This window comes from Pteropus medius, unplaced genomic scaffold (genome assembly GCF_902729225.1).
Source record: "Pteropus medius unplaced genomic scaffold, Ma_sr-lr_union100, whole genome shotgun sequence".
Lineage (NCBI taxonomy): Eukaryota > Metazoa > Chordata > Mammalia > Chiroptera > Pteropodidae > Pteropus > Pteropus medius.
Genome location: NW_024349519.1, coordinates 11,969,010 through 11,989,516, shown reverse-complemented (window position 1 = coordinate 11,989,516; position 20,507 = coordinate 11,969,010). Strand labels below are relative to the sequence as shown.

The following is a 20,507-nucleotide window of genomic DNA, read 5'->3' as shown; positions in this document are numbered from 1 at the left end:
AACTTCTTTTTTAAATTAAGGAAAATAGAAAGGAGAAAGCTTTTGTTTTTGAATCCATTTTTACCCCCATGATTTTGTGTCATAATTCTGTATTGCTGTCTAAAAAGAAATATGGCCAAATCTGTCACTATCATTCCTCAGACATCTGGAGTTTACTCTTGAGAAACATGCATCATCAGTCTCCCCAAAGTATTGAACTTACATGATCTGAGTGTTGCCTAACTTCTACCAATCTGAGTAGCAGGAGACCACGACCCTAAACTTGAATTTAGAGCCAATTTTGAGTAAATGAAAGCCTTAAGTCCAGATCAAAGTTTTAACCCTATAAAATTATACTCCCTAGTACTTTTTGTGATTTACTTTTTAATCACCTCTCATTGATAGGTTTTAATTATATTATTTCTTTTTGTAGCTCAACAAAATTTTCTAATATGTCTAAACATGTTTTCAGAGATGTTATCATTTCTCTTCTAACATAACCATATCTATATCTCAGTTGCATTTCTAGCTCTCTGATCAGAGGTCTTTTAAATATATATATATATATACACACACACACACACACACACACACACACACACACACACACACATACACATACATATATATACATATATATATACATACATACATATATGGATATCATTTTGTATATTTGTATGATATATGCTATATCAAACTATCAGTTTCTCCCCCTGAACTATAAGTCAACAGAGTTATAGATTGATGTTTTAGACCCCCAAATTGGAAAAATGTATCTTTCATTAGCCAGGAGTCATTGATCATTAAGACAAGTTGGAAACCAAGTTTAACATTCAGATCCGAACCTAGTTAACTTTCATCATTTGGACACCACATCATTTTCATAGTCCTTGTTGTCAGTCTGTTCGCAATAAAATGGCGAACATAAGTAATGTCTCATAGTGTCTAGATGAAGTTCAAGTTAAATATGACTTGCCAGATAAACTTGTAGTATGCTTATGGCACATTTTTGTTAGAACATGAAAAACATGGAGCTATTTCTTATTATGATTAACTCTTTCATTACCAGAGAATATAATGTGTTACCCTTAATTCTACTGAATAAAAATGTTCACACTATTCCCAAGAAGACCTACAAATGGTCAATATATGAAAAGATGCTCAACTTCACTAGCTATAAGGGAAATGCAAATCAAAACCACAGTGAAATATCACCTCACACCTGTTAGAATGGCTATTATCAACAAAACAAGAAGTAAGTATTGGAGAGGAGGTGGAGAAAAGGGAGCCCTCATACACTGCTGGTGGGAGTATAAACTGGTATAGCCACTATGAAAAATAGTATTGAGGTTCCTCAAAAAATTAAGAATAGAGCTACCATATGACCCAGAAATTCCTCTTCTGGGTATCTACCCCCCAAAATTTGAAAACATTTGTTCTTAAAGATATACATGTACATATACATATGCATATACGTATACATATAAATATACACGTACACATACATACACATATACATACACATATACATGTTTATTGCAGCATTATTTACAGTAGCCAAGACATGGAAGCAACTTAAGAGTCCTTTCATGGATGATTGCATAAAGAGGATGTGGTAATATATGATGGAATGTTACTCAGCCATAAGAAAAGATGAAATACTGCCATTTGTGACAACATGGATGGGTCTTGAGAGCATCATGCTAAGTGAAATATCAGATGGAAAAGAATAAGAACCATATGGTTTTGCTCCTATGTGGGATATAAAACAGAAAGCAACAAACAAAATAAACGCATGGACACAGATAACAGTATAGTGGTTACCAGAGGGGAAGGGGGATGGAGGGAGGATAAAGAAGGTAAAGGAGGTCAAATATGTGATGATAAAAAGAGACTAGACTTTGGGTTGTGAGCACACAATGCGATATGCCCATGATATAGTATAGAATTATACACTTGAAACTCATATAATGTTATTAACCAGTGCCACCCCAATAAATTAAAAATATGTTCATGGATGGTACCTTAATTATAAGTTTCTAACATATATTTGTAGCTCACAAAAATCATTATATATTTTTGTTCTCACAAATTGTCTATTGATAAAGTTTTGATAGCATTTGAGTGCTTTTGCTCCTTTGAACACTGTTTGAAGATGATAAAAAAAATATATATCAGATTATAAGAACTTTCTTGTTTAAAGCCCCTAGAGATTTCTCATTGCAATTAAAATAGAATTTAAATGCATTTCCATGGTTCTACATGATTTTGGTCCTCTATCTCCTTGTTTGATCTCTGATTTACTTTCAGGCGTAGGGCTCAGCAACACCACAGATCTGGTAGCAACAGATCTGACCTGTTGAAGGATGAAAAGAAGTCTGGTGTAGCTAAAGCATCTGATGGAGTTCCCTGGTTCATATAATCTATGCTGGCCTTTTTTCTAGTTCTTGAACTCATCAGCCTTATTCCCACCCTAAGATGTTGCACTTTTTCTTTTGATGGAAATATTCTTCCTACAGACTTTATTTATGGCTGAGTTTTTTTTTTCACTTGTGACATCTCAACTATATTTAAGATTCTCCAAACAGCTCTTGACCATCTTCTCTGAAAATTTTCTTCTCCATCAGTGTTTTTTCCTTTTTATCCCTTTTCATTTTCTTCATAATGTGAAGCATGCAACACCATCAGAAATGGTTTGTTTATTTTCTACTTTCCAGTCTTTCTTGTCCTTCCCACTCTCCTGTTCCCTTGCCAATAATGTAAATTCAGGAGTCAGGATCATGTCTATTTTGTTAACTCTGTATCCCCAGAATGGTGTCTGGAAGAAAGTATGCATTCAGTATATATTAGAGATATAAATGAAGAATGAATAAATAATTAAGAGGCTATAAAAATATAATAAATGCTTAGTACATGAAGAGAAATCTGCTTTACTGGGTTGGAACAGCTAAGACAAACAGGGAACCACGTGGGTAGTTCTGAATTCAGTTCTTTGTTCCATTGAGTCTTTATGTGTGATTTAGGGCACATTTCTTAACCTAGTGTCTATTTCTTTATCTGTAAAACAAATATGTAGAGGTCATGGAAAAAGACAGATTATTCACTGAAATGACTGAGATTCATCATTTTTCAAATGTATCTCAGTTAAGTGGGCTCTCCTTTTGAATAACAAGTTAACATGATATGTTCAAAATTTTCAGGGAATATAAAACATGATAACAGTTTAATAGCCTTGCAAAATTTGAAGTATATTTTGCTCAAAAAGAGCACTTATGCGAGAAAAAATATAAAAGTATTTCTTCAGAGCTTTAACTTACTCATTTTGCAGATACCTTTCGGTTTTGCTTTTTTATTAAATAAAAATAGTTTTTTATTTAGTTAAAAATTAGAAAAGATAAGAAATACATTTTTGAAAAGCAAATGAGTATTTTTTCCAAGAAAGGTAAAATTGTGCTTAATTTCAAATAACCTTTTATAATAATTTGTCCGTACTACTATAGTCAAAAAGCTAAACTTACAGATGTAATTAACATCCAAGTTTTATTAGTTTGTCTATTCTCCATGAATAGACAAGTAATCAGGCTTGGACATGCTGAAATCAGGATTTATTTCTTCAGTTCATTCAACACATATTTATCAAATGTCTTCTATGTGTTAGGTACTGTACATTAGGTACATCAGTGAATTAAACATGGATTTCTATTCTACTAGGGCTTAAATTTTACTGAGGCTATTTATTATACGTTTTGCTCCACAGCTTTATACTTTCCTCCATTTGTAAAGTATGACTTAGAGGATTAATAGATAAATTTTTTTTAATAGATAAATTTTTTTTGACTTATACTCTAATTACTTTTCCCCAACATTTGCTATGATTTGTTTTTAAGGTTATATGCTAAATACAACATGATATTAATGTTTTTTAGACCGTCTGGCTCCTTAGACATGTTTGCTCTACAAATCTGAACAAGTCATTTAATTTGATGAGACTAGAATCAGATCTGTAAGAATTGGGCTATTTTAAGGGAGAAGAAAAACTTGGTGGAATTTGTGGGACAATGGACTATAGTTTTGTTTTCAGTAGTCCTTTCTGGCAATACTTCTCTACTCATTTAAATTCCAGCATATATTCAATGCCATTAAAATATATATTAACTGTTTATGGATGTTGCTTGGTTTGGGGTGGTTTTGGATTTAATATCTTGTTTTCTATGTGTCTAATAGTTGTAGAATTTATAACCTACTTTTCCTTCTCAAAAGTTTATAGTGCTTCACACACTCTGTTTTATTTACTGAAAAATTTATCCTGTTAAGTACAAAGAATGGACATTTCTAGCCTAAAAGAATAACATAAAAAGTTACTCAGCAACAAATTTGGTAACTTGGCCGTTATAATTTGAAGCTCACTGAACTTTTCAGTGAATATTGGTACCATTTGTGCTATGATTTTTTTAAAAATATTAATCTTAATACAAGGATCATTACTAACCAATTAGCTATTGCATGGGTCTACTCTATACAAGGAATTCTGTAAGAAGTTATTAAGTTAAACATGGTATATAAACATGAGTAAGATACAGTTCCTGTACTAAAGGAACCCACAGTCTCTTTCACACCTTTAAAATTATCCTGAAAGATCAGTACATTAAATTCCTTGGAGTGATAAAGAAAATCTCTGATAGGACTAAGGCCAAAACCTAAATGCGTTGAAAATTAACAAAACATCCTCTACCTTTGGTAGCATTTTTTTTCTTTATAGAATGTTTGTATACATCTTTATATTTCTGCCTCTACATGTTGTGAGAATCTTAATGCTTTATATGTGTTGAGAATAGTTTTAAAATAGCTTATAAAGGAAATTATTATTTCATATATTTTTCTATAGTTTTGTATAAGGCCAAAGGAAGCCTTCCTTGTGTCTTCGTTACCTGTGGAAACAATTACAGAGAAAAAAAAAATGGATAAAGTACAGGGAAATGTTAAGATTAATGTTCATTTTTATACTTAAACAATGTATGAGAAATTTAAAGGCAATTATTATGTTATATTACATTGGAAAATAAATACCCAGTTGTATAATGATATATCAAACCATAAAAGCATGTTGCTAGTACCAGTGTGTATCTGTAAGTGTATCTGTAATGGTTAATATTCTAGTTGTAAGGAAAGCTTTTGGAAATACTTCTTTTGTTTAGTGTATGGCACGAATAACCCCACTGTTGGGTAATATAGGCCACCTTTAAAACAGTCTTGGTGTGGCACACAAGGTAGTTTAATATCTGGCACCTGCCTACTTTTCTACTTTCCTGCCTTACTATTTGCTTCCACTCTGGGCTCAAGCTGTTCTTATCTATTTAATGTTCTCTGCGTATAGCAGATTTTCAAGGCAGGCTTTGAATATCTTTTCTTTCTCTGATACTTGCATATACCTATGTGGTTACCTTGCATATACCTATGTGTTTGATCATCTAGGGAACATTTCTCTCCAACAATAGAAGAAACTCAGTGAGGACAGACTTTTTTATAATATTAATGTTCCCAGTACTTACCTTTATGTCTCTCTTGTGGATGGGCAGGTTTAAATAACTGAATGCGGCTAAGATGAGAGGTTTGAACTGTATGAAAGGCTGGTTATATTTGTATTGCTTTTCTCAGTGCTTCATAACCACAGCTTTGGCTCTTACTTGACCTGTTATCCATAGTCCTCGCCTCCTTGAAGTATGGAAGAAAATGAATATATGATGTACAGATCAATCACTAGACGAAAAAATGCTATTTAATTGTTTCTTAATTATGGTGAGAAAATATTTTATTTCATGAACTTACCTGTCCCTCTAAAGGATATAATTTCCTAAAAAATAATAATTAGGTATTTAAACTGTGGGATTCTTTGAAACCATGGCAAATAGGTAAATAAAAATAATTTTTTTTCGTTAAGCAAAACCAATTCTGTCATATCCTGAGTCCTAAAAAAGAGTGGCACTTTTCTCTCTACAAATTATGTGGTGAAAATACTCAAGAGAATTGTCTTAAACTATACCATTTTTTAAATTCTCTGAAGTCCAACAAACAGTATGTCATATTTTACCAAAAGTAAATTAGAGCTTTACTTTATCTAGTCAGAGCTTAAGAGATTACATTTTGGTGTCTTATATAGATGAGTCATTATGAAATCTTTAGGGACATAAAGTATAAACATGAAGGTATAAAACAGTTCTATTAAGCAGTTCTTTATATTTGGTAAACATCAATTAGAGCTCTATTTTCCTTAACTAATTTACTAATAATTCTGCAGCTTCAGAGTGATGACTGTTGAATTATAAGAGTAGTAGCATTGTCTAACATTTATTTGCAAGAGAAAATTATCTGAAAATTTGAGGCTTATCTAGAGATTTAAAAAATATTTTTATCTTAGGTTTTTTTTAAATACATGCATATTTAGCTTCTTAATGCATGTTATTTCCAACCAAGTAAATCTATTTTCATAACAGAGACTATTTAAGAGATTTGGCTTATTTTTCCTTTTTTTTGGTAAATGAGCCAAACGTCTGTTTTCTATAAGACATGTGTCTGTTTCAACTTACTATTTTGATTATGAGTAGTTTATTATCCAGATAGACCTTCAAAAATAGAATTTTTGCTATTGCTAAAGAGTTCTTATGTATATGGTTGAATGCATATTTTAGAATGGTTTGGGATTTATAAATAGCATGTAAGATAATATTGGGAACATGTTATGTATAACATATAATGCTTTAAAAAAGGAAAGAAAAAAAGATGATAATATTCTAAGGATCTCCAATAAGGAAGTGAGTGGGTGGAACATCTTCAAATGCTGATTTGGCTTCCCTTAGAACAATGTTAATGTCTTTGTGCTTAACTGAGGTTCCAGCATTTACACTCCCCACTTAAGGTAGTCTCCCAGGTTCTATTACTTTTTACAAATACTTCCTTTAGATTTCTACGTCCACACTTTGACTTATACCTTTTCACTTTAGGGGCGTGAACTTCCTGGGGGGCAGTTCTTTTATGTTTGAAATTGCTCAGAGTTTCCATCTGCTTTTACTTGACTTGTGGTCTTGAAGATCATGCTTGGCCCATGGGATATTACAGTGTGCCGAGAGGATGTGGAGTTTTGTCAGCCAGTGAAATATGTCTGGGTTTTTTTTTCTTTCTTTTTCTTTTTTTTTTTTCAGCAGCTTTCATACGCTTCTCGTCCTGTGTGGTCTTCACTAAAATAAATTTATATTTAACAGAACTACTCACCCTCTTTATCATCTATGACTTGGCCTTTTTTTAAGGAGAGGTGTGTGGAAGGAACATCTGAGCCAAAAAACTGTAGTCTTGGCAATAGGAAAACCTAAACCCAAAAGCTTAAAGTAGTGTTATATATGAATGTGCTTCAATATTCACAAATGTGCATTTTCTAATGCAGAAGAATATCATATTTCAGATATGTACAACTGTCAAAAAAATTCTCATGCCAGCAGAAGACTCCAAGTTTTGTCTGTGATCCAAATCACTTTTTTTTTTTTGCTTGTTTTTAGGCACTACTACAGTCTTCAGTTAAGCAACAAGTAGAAGCTATTGAAAAACAGTACATTTCTGCAATTGAGAAACAAGCACACAAGTGTGAGGAGTTGTTAAATACTCAGGTAATAAAATTACACATCCATTACATATTTATACTTTCCTTCTGACTCTCCTCCCCTGAGAGCTTTATAAATGTTTATTCAGTTTCACACCATTTACTTTCCTTGGTGTATCTTGGAGAAAAAAAAATATGCTTATATAAGCTCAATGTTAAAATTTGAGAATTGTATGATAGACTAAAAGTAGTAGCTAAAGGGCTAAAATATGTGGGACTCCTTGAAATTGATGATGATTCTTATATTAATTTCTGGGTTATAATATTTATCAAATAGCAAGCAGTTAGGTGACTATAAATGTGTTATGACATGTATAATGATTTTTAGTGGTATAAATTTATAAATAATATCTGAATTTTTAGAAATATTTTTGCTTGAATTACCTTTCATTGCATATAGACATTGGTTTCTATTTGAATTTTTATTGATTTTTTTCTTTTCATGATTTGATGTGTTAGAAGGCATTAAAGATATGATTAGCTCATTTACATTAACAGTCTCTCGAAGAGCATTTATGGATGTGTCTTAGTCTAAATAATATATGCAAGAAATCCTCAGCAACTCTTTTGAGTAACAAAACTTGGTAGGTGAAAATAAAATTAACTTTATTTAAGGGACCTATTTTATATCATGGGAAGAAAATATACTAAAACTTAGGAAAACAGAATTAGGTATAGAATTTAAATGGTGATTTATAAATATGCTAACAAGATTGGTGGCAGTTCTATTAAAAATTTTCAATGTACTTTTAATAAATGGCTTGGAAGAGGAAATGCACAAGGAATGTTATAAATTTGATATAATAATTACACTCATTTGGGTGGTGAAATATCAGGATGTCAAAGGTATGAGGTTATATGACTTCATAATATAACAGAAAATTCACAAGGAACTAATGTCATAGAATCATGAAGCAGAACAAGGCATGCATTAGCCATGACAGACTAGGTCATGCCCTAAACTCTCGCTTCAGACTCTCGCTTCAGACAGCAAAGGTCCATACCTTACTCATGCTACTCAACTGAAGATTATCTCAGGGTTTGGTCTCATGTTGTCCTCAACTTAGGAAATAGCCTGATATGTAGTTCCTACGCAAAACATTTTGTTATTGTGGCAGAGTGAAAACAAGCCCAGTCAGATTTCCTACAAATAATTCAGTATTCTGGGCCAGAAATGACACTTCCATTCCTAATGTACATTCACAGTGCCCGCTTCAATTATAATAGGGCCGGGTAGTGAGATCTTAAATGAACCTGGAAAGGAGAGAGCAGGAAATAGTTGATAAACAGCAGTAATATACCACAGTCAGCTCTTTTAGTCACCAAATATTCAGTCTCCATCTCACAAGCAAATGTACTTATCCAGTCCACATTGGTGAAAATCTGAAAGTTCAATCCAGCTATCTCTAGGTGATAGGCGGGGAATGATGTGCTGCAGTTTCTAAAATTTCAGTTTAGATATATAGTTCATTATGACCTGAAGAACTAGAGACTAAAATATATGTTATTTAACCCCCCAAAAACTAGTATACAGTTGTGAGACAAAGATAGGGTTTTTACTGCAATCACTCTCATTAGGAAATAATATGAATCAGAGATGCACAGCTGTCATTACTATGTAGTGTGTTAAAATTCCAATGGACAGATTAAATAAGAATCGCTGCCATGGAGGTAGGATTGCTCTTTGATTTACAGTGATTCTATTCTCAGGGTTTAGGAGTAGGGTCTCTAGTCTATTGTTTATGATTTTGTAGGTTTTAAATTTTTCAGTAACTTTATTGGCTATATCTAATGTAGATTATACCATTTTTCAGCCTACTTCCTGTCTATGGAAAATTGGGATCCATGGATCATTTTGGGTAGCAGACATTCACAGTTCACAGTAATGGTTCTTTTAGCTGCTTATGTGTTTGATTACAATCAGCTTTATTTATCAAAGGCAAACCAAACCCATAGTTATTTTAGAGACCTACTTCCTAGACTTAATATGTTTATATGCTTTCCACCCTCATGCTTGTCTGTGTCTCTCTCTCTCTTTCTGATGCTTGTCTGTGTCTCTCTCTCTCTTTCTGATTAAAAACAACTTAATTTATCAAATCTTGGTTGAAGAAATCCCAGTGATCTCTTTTTCCTGAACCATTTGGTCCAAATGAAAGTATAAATGGGACCATCACAGCCCTTATCTTATAATGCCTCCTCAAAAATAGCCAACAGAAGAGCTAATAAATGAACTCAGAGAAGTTGTAGGTTAAAAAATTAACATGTAATAATCAGCTGTGTTTCCACACACCAGCACTGAACAATCAAAAAGAAACAATTAAGAAACCAATTCAATTTTCAATGGCATCTTAAAGAATAAAATACTTAAGAATAAATTTAGCCAAGGAAGTGAAAGTCTTATACACTGAAAACAACTAAACATTGCTAAAAGAAATTAAAGGTAACCTAAAAAGAGAGAAAGACATCTCATGTTCATCAATTGGAAATATTTGGTGATGAGTATTCAAGACTACCACAAGATATTTAGAGGACCAAAGGCAGTTTGTATAATGAAATGCTATTTAAAAAGCCAAACACTGAAAGGGGACATTTTTAGATTTTTAATCTAGCTATAATTTCTGTCAGCATTTGGCAGTTTTATTTTTTTTAATATATCATGTTCCTATAAAATTTTTGAGAATTCATTGATTTTGAAACTTCCAATATTACATATTTTAGTTGTAGTTTTTTGTAATTAAATAGAGCAAACATGAAAATAATATAACAGACGCAATATCAAGATAAAACATATGGTTTCATAGGAGAGGAAAAAGTGTTTCCTACTACCCTCCCGGGTTCTCTGACTGGAGCCCTATAAATTGGACTGATAAAAGGCGGATTAAGAGAAAACAATACCAATTTATTTAATATAATTTTATGTGACATGAGAGTCTTTATCAGGAAATAAAGACTCAAAGAAACAGTTAAATCTGTGTGTTCTTTTAGTAGGATTGATGCGGAGTGGAAGGTCATGGAAGAATGTGGTAGGAGGAAAGAGTAGGAGCTAAGGGTAGTAAACTGGGGGAGAGTTAGCAATTCATGTTCATTTGGATTCCTCTTGGCATCCCTCTGTCTTCAGAAATAAGATGCTCCTTTTCTCCAGGCATTGGGTGTGCACTTCTGACAAGAGGGTCTTAAGACCTGTTTTAGGTAGGAAGGAACTGGTTAGAGTCCTTCCTGAACCCGCCATTTCTCAAGGTCCTTTAGCTTAAAATACTCGATATGTAAAGGTGCCACGTTTGGGGGTAGTATATTCTGAACCCAATCAGGTTCATTATGATGTATTTGCTTCAGGTCTTTTAAATTGAGGGGCAGGGAGAAAGTTATAAATAAAGTCTCGAATTGTCTGTCTTATCTCCCTTCCTTCTTCCTTAAAGGACTAATATTATACAGAGTTCACCATGTTTTTACTCTTGCCTTCATGTACCCATAATTGTTTAGTATTTAGTTCTGGTTGGTTCTTAAATCCTCCAAAATGTTGTTGTTATTTACCTTACTTATTGTGATTTATTCACATATTTATACAAATCGTTGTTCCCTTTTGCTTCTTGTTTTCTCTCCTTCCTCATCTGTTCAGTTTACTTCCTATATTATAATCTTTACTAATTGTAAAGTATAAATTTTATTAATATTTGTTTCTTTCTGAAAAAGTTTGTTACACCATAATTTGTTCATGATATTTCAGCGCTATGCAAAATTCTCTAACAGTTATTTTTCCTGAAGTTATTATTCCATTGTCATTAAATCTCTCTTGTTGCTTATGAAATATCTAATGTTAGTTTGACTATCAATATTTTGTAGGCAATTTATCTTTCCTCTTTTGTTGTTTTTAAGTTTCTCCTTATCTTTGATGTTCTATAATTTTATTCTAATGAGTTTATAGTTTATTTTTGAATTTATTTTTTCATGCATCCTATGCAGGCATGGCTGGGGTGGCTAACCCCCACCAAAATTTGTTCTTTTTCTTAGTATAGAGTTGCCACTGGCCAGCTGCTGTTCCCCAGGGAAACTTTTCCCTTGCTTTTATGCTGTTGGTGCAATTTGTAAAAGCCTGTTTTTGCCTGTGTCCTCTTATGAAATAACTGTCAAATAAGACAATTGACATGAAATAATCCCAGTCAAATTTACCTAGTTTAATTTATGTTATGATTTTCCTGGACAGTAAGTAAAGTTCGAGTAGCTTAGTTTTCACCAATGATTTATGAGTGAAAGTGGTATGTGTTACTAGATGGACTCTGCCATCTCTTTCCCCTTTTGCTTGTGAGAGAAATGGTAAGATAATTTTTCAGTGACCACGGGTGTGAAGAGTTAGGGCCTGTGAATAATGTGTCATTCAGGAACATTTCTATGAATAGGAAAGAAAACTTGTGTTAAGTTACTGGAAATTTTGGAATTATTTGTTGATAGCAGCCATCATTAATATATCAAGACTCATTTGGGTTCATTATCTTTCAAAAACTTATATACTGTTAATCCAATATATTGTTTTAGAATCCAAACTTAATTAGAGAGTTGTATACACCTAGCAACCTGTTACAAAGTTTAAAAAACTGAGAAATATTATCATAACAAATAAACATAGGCAAGAAGTCAGACAGTTTGTATCCCAAGCAAGTAAAAGTCCCTGTTTTATCTCTGTGTAAGGCTAAGTGGAATATAAGAGTTCATTTCAGTTGAAAAGTGGGTGATACTTAGAAATTAATGTATGAAAGTATACAAAAATACAATTGAAAAGAAAAAAGTACCCCCACATTTAAAGAATTGGTTTAATTTTAAAATTTACTTTGAACTGAAATACATTTAAAGTGAAGGAAAATTTTATCTGGGTTCAATTAAGATTAAGAAATGGGTGATTTATGTCTAGTCTCCTGTATATCACATGATTTTTTTTTCTGTATGGCGCAATCATTTGATCACACTTGGCTTTTTATTTGAGTATCAGTGTATTACATCTCCAGATCACAGGGATATTTTAAAATATTCCCTGTATTCATTTAGAGGAAAATTGGTAATGATAGATTGTTACAAGACACTCACTCTCATTCTGCTTGGGCAGAGCAGAAAAATATTGTGGTCTTGGCACCTTAAATATAGAAAAAAAGAAACAAGGAAAAGTACATGGAGAAAAGAACTTAGAGCAAAAAAGTAGGAATAAAGCAAGCGACTTATTGTTAAATCACGTAAGTGAGATACTCCATATGTGAATCCTTTAGAAACAATGAGAAAACCATTTTTCTTTGTTTAACGCATTAATTAATGCTTTAGAACTGAAAATCAAAACTTTTTATTAGCGGGGGTTGGAGAGTAATTTTTCTTACTGACCAGATAGTGCAAAAAAGATTTAAATAGAGATAACCCAAGGGCTTCAAGTATAACTAGTTAGCATTTTGGTAATATTATGTGCTAAGATACTCAAATCATTTTTTATAGTCTGAGGTTTATTTATTTTAATCATTTCTCATCTGGTTTCCTTTAAGGCTCATCTCTTGACATCCAGTTTATGAGTTAGTTTAAAATGTTAATTATTTGTTTGTAAAGTGAATTTTAAAATGAGTATTTTAATCTAGAATTTATTGTTAACAAGGATATATCTAGAAATCCTAGTATAAAATATGTGAAATCTGATTTTATGTATAACATTGTAATTTGCATATCACCTTTTAAAAATGAATATATTGTATTAAGAAAGCACTATGTATATTTGAATTTCTAAGAGAGACCTTGAAAGTTCTCATCACAAGAAAATATTTTATAATAATGTGTGGTGATGGATGTTTACTAACTTACTGTGGTGATCATTTTATAATATATGCAAATAGCGAATCAGGTTATACGCCTAAAACTAATACGATGTTATATGCCAGTTATATCTCAATAAATAAATAAGTACAGAACATAAAGGCAAATCAAACAAAATCCAAAAGTCAAAATGAAATAAGGTTACTAAATAATTATAATATTTAATAAAGACTAATTATGTTCTTGTTATTGTCAAAATGTTTAATACACATTATCTTATCTATTTATTTATTTATTTACTATTCATTCATTTTTCAGATATTCTAGAAGAACAGCAAACATTTTTTCAGGTTTACACCAAGCCCTGAAGTGGGTCCTAGGGATATAAAACAACAAAAAAGTCTATGCCCCAAAAGCTTATAGCCCAGTGTAGAATGTCAAAGTGGTACTGGTAATTACGATAAAATAGGAGAAATTAGAAATTGAGCATAAATGGATAAGCCCAAGATGCTGTAGATATGTTTAAAGGACCATCTAATTTCACTTTATCCTACTACATCTGGGTAGGAACAGCATAAGTCCCTTCAATAAGTAAAACTATCATGACTGCACATATATATGGTTTCATTTTCCTTACATTATGAGAGTTTTAGATCAGATTAGATTTAAAAGCAAAATTCAATATTGACTACTTATAAGAGACTCATAAAACAAAATGACACAAGCTAAATATGAACAAATGAATACTGCTTTTTCAATCCAATAAAAACTAAGCAGAGTTAATAGTATGAACAGAGTAAATACTTTTGTCCAAGTAGAATTTTGGGCAGAATTTATTACAAGACATTTTATAAGTCCATTTTTATTGATAAGAATCAGTAATGGAGAGATAATAATCAAGAATTATTACTTAATCACGACAGTATCATCAGCTAATTATTTACTGTGTGTCAGGTACTACACTAGTCCCTTCCATGTGCTATTTTGTTTTTTTTTAATAAAAATACTGTGAGGTTGCAGCAATGATAACCAGTAAGTCAGCACAAGTTAGTAACTTGACTAATTTCACTCATCTAATAGATAACAAAATTTGGGTTTCTAGATAACAAAATTAGATTCTAGATCTAATGTAAAGCAAAAAATGTCAGAGAATGTAATAAAAACTCATTGGAGATAATTAAACATATCAATGTATCTATGTCAGATAATGTTTTTAAAAGTAATTTTATAATTGTTATTAATAAGGGCTCCAATGAAAGAGGGAGATAAAAAGTTCATTGGTCATATTACATTTCATAGATTAGGCTTTTATTTCTGTTGTAAAGAAACTTTATCATTTCCCCCACATCATTCACAAACACACTTTTTAGAACAGTGTTTTTATCTGTGGAATACTAGTACTCCACTGAATATAATTTTTGGAATTATGAAATCAAGGTATAGAGTATTTGAACATAATAGTTTACAAAATATAAAGAATATATGATAATGGAGCTTCTCTTTGTTAGATGCCTAGGGAATACTTATAAAAATTAAATGACATGAAATCTTAATAAATAATTTAAATTAGAAATATACAGTATGAATTGAAAGAGACACTCTTCTCACAATTTTAACAAGTTTGAATTTTAAAAGTTCTTATAAACTTAATAACAATTATTTATTGTCTGCTATTTATACTGTATTAATTGCTATACAGCCAGGTAACTTTACCCCTATGGTACCCTCCTGAGATGGACTTTATTTCTTCCATGTTACAGATAACAAAACTAAAGCTTAAAGAGTTTAAGTATCTTGCCCAACATTACACAGCTAGCAAACAGAAGAGCTCAGATCTGTGACTTCAAATATCATATTCCTGTTTTTATATTGTATTCTTTGCACTGCATGCATTTCAAAATAAAACAAACAAAAAGGATGCCTATTTGACCACACTTTTTTGGCACTCTGCTTCAACTTTACCATCCAGGTAAATTACAAGTTTAGTTTACAACTATCTAACATATTGGCATTGTTATTTTTACTTTGGAATTTGGCCTTGAGAAACTCAGGTGGGTCATAGTTTTTCTGTCAGAAGCAAATGTACCCTGGACACTTGTCAGCCCTCTTATTGCATTTCACTATCTCTACCAACAAATCTTATAGGTTTTATTATAAGAAATAATATTAAATTCTGTGATATTATTTTACTTAAAAATAATGATTTTTTTTTCTTTTAGTAAAATAAGTAAGCTGCAAATGTGTAGATTTTTATGCAGTTCTTGAAAGAAATGTTAATAAGTCAAGTATAAATTGGGCAGATTATCGCAATGAATATTTGACTCTTCAAATAATGAAGCTAATTTGCTCCATAAGATTGGCATGTATATTTTTATATCAGCTTAAAATTGCCTGTATCTTCTTCTTATACATTGTGTTATCCAGAAAATATAAAGAAAATTTGATATATTTACAATTTGATTTTAGTTGAAATATTTCTGATTTTTTTGTGTGTATGTGAAACTTGAAACTCTTTTAGATAGGTTTAGATCAAATGGATATATTTTAGCACTGGGCATTGATGCCTAAATAGTTGTAAATTAAAATTATATAGAAATGAGGAAACTAAAAATGTAGATAGTTCTTTTGTTTAAAATACTTTTGTTTTAGTTTTTGAATTTTATATGTGTAATATTCATTAGGCAAACATTTATGTAACATCTGTATGTATCATACACTCTGCTGAGAGCAGGTGATGTAACAGCAAATAAGACACAGTTCTTTACCCCATGGAACTTTCAGTTCGTTGCCCCCAGAGTGTACCTGTTCCTGGGAAAATGAAAAGTAAAGGCAAAAAAAAGAAAAAAGCCATAGTCCATTTAAGTACTATTTATATTTTATTCTATTTCCTATCAGTTTGTTCTTTTCTCCATACTTGTGGTTATAGATTATATAACATTTTCCCAGTTTTATTTAACATTTTTACAGGTGTGTTTTTAAGTTTTTTTCAGTACTCTGTGAACTCATTGAATATTCTTTATTCCCAATACCTTTCATTTTGGAGTCACTCAGTAAAACAATTTTAAATATAGAAATGTATTTTTAGTTCTCAAATTTGTACTGGTGGTTTTCTATTGTAGGAAGCTTAGGTTATGCCCATTTCCCCCCCCGCCCCGGTATACAGAATTCTGCAATGACTGATTTAGCTCATATATTCTTTTACTTTTTGTATTTTTTTCTTTAGTTCTGATGTCTTGAAGTGAAATTAATTATATGGAAAGAACCTGTTATTATTACTCTTAATATTATTATTGACAGTTTAAGGCTTTGTAATATATGTTGAAAAAATTCTGTGTGTACAAATTTATAAAAAACAATACGAGAAGGCACTCATTCACTGAGCTTTTACCAACAAATTTTTAAACTTGTAATTTGATAAGTAAAACCTGTCAGGTTTGTGTGATGGTTAATTTTATGTCTCAACTTTGCTAGGCAATATGCTCAATTGTTTGGTCAAGCACTAGTCTAGTTATTACTGTGTAGGTATTTTGTAGATTTTATTAACATTTATAATAAGTTGACTTTAAGTAAGGGATATTACTTTAGATAATGTATATGGACCTCATCCAATCAATTGAGGCCTTGAGAGCAAATATATGGTTTCTCGAAAAAAAAAAAGAAAGAAATTCTTACTCAATATTGTAACATAGAAATCCTGTCTGAGTTTCCAACCTGCCTTAAAGATTTCCTACTTGCTAGCCCCTACTATATAGCAAGAGCTAATTTCTTAAAATTAATAAATCTCAATTTCTCTCTCTCCCCTCCTCGCTATCTCTCCCTCACTTTCCCCCTCTCTCCCTCTCCACATATCCCATTGGTTCTGTTTCTGTGAAAAATCCTGTCTAATACTTTGTAACTTTGTATTTATTTGCTTATCTTTGAGATTGCCATGACTTTTTAAGGATGCTTGAGCACTTTGTCTTGTTTTCTAAACATACTCTGTGCTGTTTGTCTGCAGGGTTTTGTTTAGCTTTTAATATGGTGTCTGAGTGCTGGAAACCTGTATTTGCATCTGTGACTCATCACTTCTGTTGTTTTAGGACATGCCAAATGCTTACTTTAAATATTTAATTCATATGTTGTATGTGTGTATGTATGAATGTATGTATATATGTATATAGGTAGGTATGTATTTGTATAGGTATCCTCTATGCCTGTATGTATGTATTTATTTACGTAGGTATTCTGGCCATCTTTGCTCTGTATATTCAAAAGTACATACTATAATTACCTCAAAATAGTCAAAATTAGTTTGTTCATAAATTCAAATAGAATTCATTCTTGTTATGTTAATTTATCAATTTGTTGGTAATTTTTATACTGCCGTTTATATGGTCAATAGGTTAAAAAGTAGTTTCAGAATCCAAATTTTACAAAAATTAATGACGGATATTACTAGCTCTGATTTTACTTAATTTTCTATGTAATGGTTATAAAACAATAACAATACTAATTTTATTACTTGTATAAGAGTTATGGTATTATTATTCTAATCCATTCTTAGCATACCATTAGGATCACTTGAGTGTTATTCTCATAAAATAGGCAGAAAAAGTGTGCCTTGAGACCATTTATCTGCCAGAAAAAACACATTTTATTACCTGCTAATTATTGTCCCAAATGTATATAGTGATATGTTGGCAGAATGTGGCTAGCCATAAAATTATTTTTCTCTCTTACCACATACTTTACTTTTCTTTATTCTCTACTATAGTAAATTTAAGAGAGTGAATAAAGAAGTAAAATTTTAAATAGAAATCTACACAGAAAATAATAAAAAAGTTACTTTCTCTTTCTCTTGAATATATTCTTTGAAAGAATAAGCAAATCATCATTCTCATTGAAAATAATATAAGTAATGTTCATATTAAGAAGAAAGCTACAGAAAGAATAGTCCTACTCATTAGTTGGAGAAAAAATTGTAATGACGATAAGAGAAATTAGAACTTAATTCCTGTGTAATTTTTCTTCTCCAATTCCTGGGTTTTTTTTTTTTCTTTCTTTCACTACTCTCTCCCAGTACAAAGAACAGTCTTTTTGACAGAGGACATTGTTAAAAGAGAAGAGAAGCTCTAGAGTAGTCGAAAAATTGCTGTTGTACACCAGCCTGCTGATAATATGTACATAATTGCCTGTCCAGGTGAATTGTGATAAAGAAACTTACAAATGAAAACAGTGAAACCTTGCTTGTGATCTTTTGAGGCATTAAAAAAAATAATAAGCTAAGTACCCTAGACTGCCAAGTATTCTTAACTTTAAAAAAGAATATTTCACAAACTGGTGAATATAATGATAGTTCCTGGCAGGATTCCAGATGAATTGCTAAAGGATGGTAACTTCTGGAACCAAGATTCATTTGCTATGAAAGTATTGTCCAGCTAAACTTATCCATTTGAGAGACATATTTACTAGGCTAGTCAGTCAGGTAAAGAATATCTAAACTTTAATAAAATAAGTCTCTCACAAGGTCATTGTGAGAACAGAAGTATGAAATATATCAGGAAAAGGGCATTAGATAAATAAGTGGCTAAGTGGCCATACCAAATATATAAATATATAGAATAATATCTACTTAAAGGAATGATCTATAGTGAATTACCGCAGAGTGTTATCTTCATCCTTATTCTGCTCCATATTGTTACCAGTGATCTGGATGAAAATATTGAAAACATTTTTTCATATTTGTATATGACACGAAGTTGTATTAAGACTCTAGAGTAGTGGGGCTATATCCAAATTGAAATTCAAAAGGAATAAATATTAGTGTCTTGTTCTTAAAACTTCAACATTAATAAAGGATTAGTAGCAAACAACAATGTATTTAACATTTTGGGGTTTTATGTAACAGTAAGTTTTAAAAGCAGGTTTTAGAAACGTAATTTTAGTTTCATATAATTAAAATTAACGTTATAAAAGGGATAAAAAGAGAAGAGGTGAGTTCACACTCTTTGAGCTTACATCACATAATTCCTTCTAGTACAAGGTATCATACTTATAAGAGATTATATTCAAATTGGAATATATTTAAAAGGACAGTAGATACAGGGTCGAAGGGACATAAAATCATATAGTATGAAGAACAATTGAAAGTACTACTTGAAATAAGTTACCTATTTGGAAAATTGCTATATGAAAAAAATTAGAATTATTTTGGATCATTATAGAACTGTGGTCAGTATATTGAAAGTAGAGGGAAACATTTTAACTCAATAAGAAAATACAAAGTTATATTAGGGTTCACCTAACTATTACATTGATATGAAATCAGCCATATTAGACCATTTTTACCTCAAAAAGTTTCTCTTGAGTAACTTTGTAATAACACAGACAATCATTAAATGGATAATTTGTGGAGAGACGTCAAGCATTGGATGAGTAGTCAGGTTAAGTTTATGTCTGGTGCCAAGATTTTGTGATTCTAGAAACTGAATTGAATTTTCTGTTCTTTGGGCATTTGCTGAATGGAAATCCAGATAGACGTGGGCATGTGTGTAGCTGACATGATCGTTCTTGACTTAGAATGTCCTCATTTGTCTAGATACATAAATGCTCTTTACTGTATTCAAGGACATGATAAGAGAATATTTATGTGGTGTTAAACTGCTCCAATTCTTAAAGGGAATATTTTTTAAAACTACTTGTCTTCACATCGACAACTTTAAAGAAAAAAACATGATTTTATTTCTATAAACCAATATCTTAGATATTTTCCTTTGGAAGGATTAATGTTTTCTTTAAAATATCTACTCTGGATAAAGTTAATTCCTGGGTAGAAGTAATTTTTTATGAAATATTTTTTATTAACTTATAGAAAATAAAGTATTGAAAGTAGATTTCAGATATTAGTAAAATGGCTGTTTATTGTAGAAAAGTTGTCTTGAAAACTAGTTTCAACCTGCTAAATTTCTTTTCTTTGCTCTGAGATTTTAAAAATAATGTATGTTCTGTTTCAAATGATAATAATTTTGATGAAAAGGAGACATGAGAGAGATCTTTATACATAATGGAATCTCTATCATATAAGCAATTTAATAATTCATATTGGAAAGTATTTATTATT

At 31.2% G+C, this 20,507-nt stretch overlaps 1 protein-coding gene across 10 annotated transcripts in view; it reads left to right on the top strand.

Annotated features, from left to right (window-relative positions):
• CCDC91 (coiled-coil domain containing 91) overlaps positions 1 to 20,507 on the top strand; it is a 354,495-nt gene that overhangs the window by 152,156 nt on the left and 181,832 nt on the right. For all 10 annotated transcript variants that reach the window (XM_039882422.1, XM_039882421.1, XM_039882427.1 and 7 more), the window contains one exon: positions 7,530 to 7,637. In XM_039882422.1, the coding sequence (XP_039738356.1) occupies positions 7,530 to 7,637 (108 nt within the window). The remainder of the gene's footprint in view (positions 1 to 7,529; positions 7,638 to 20,507) is intronic.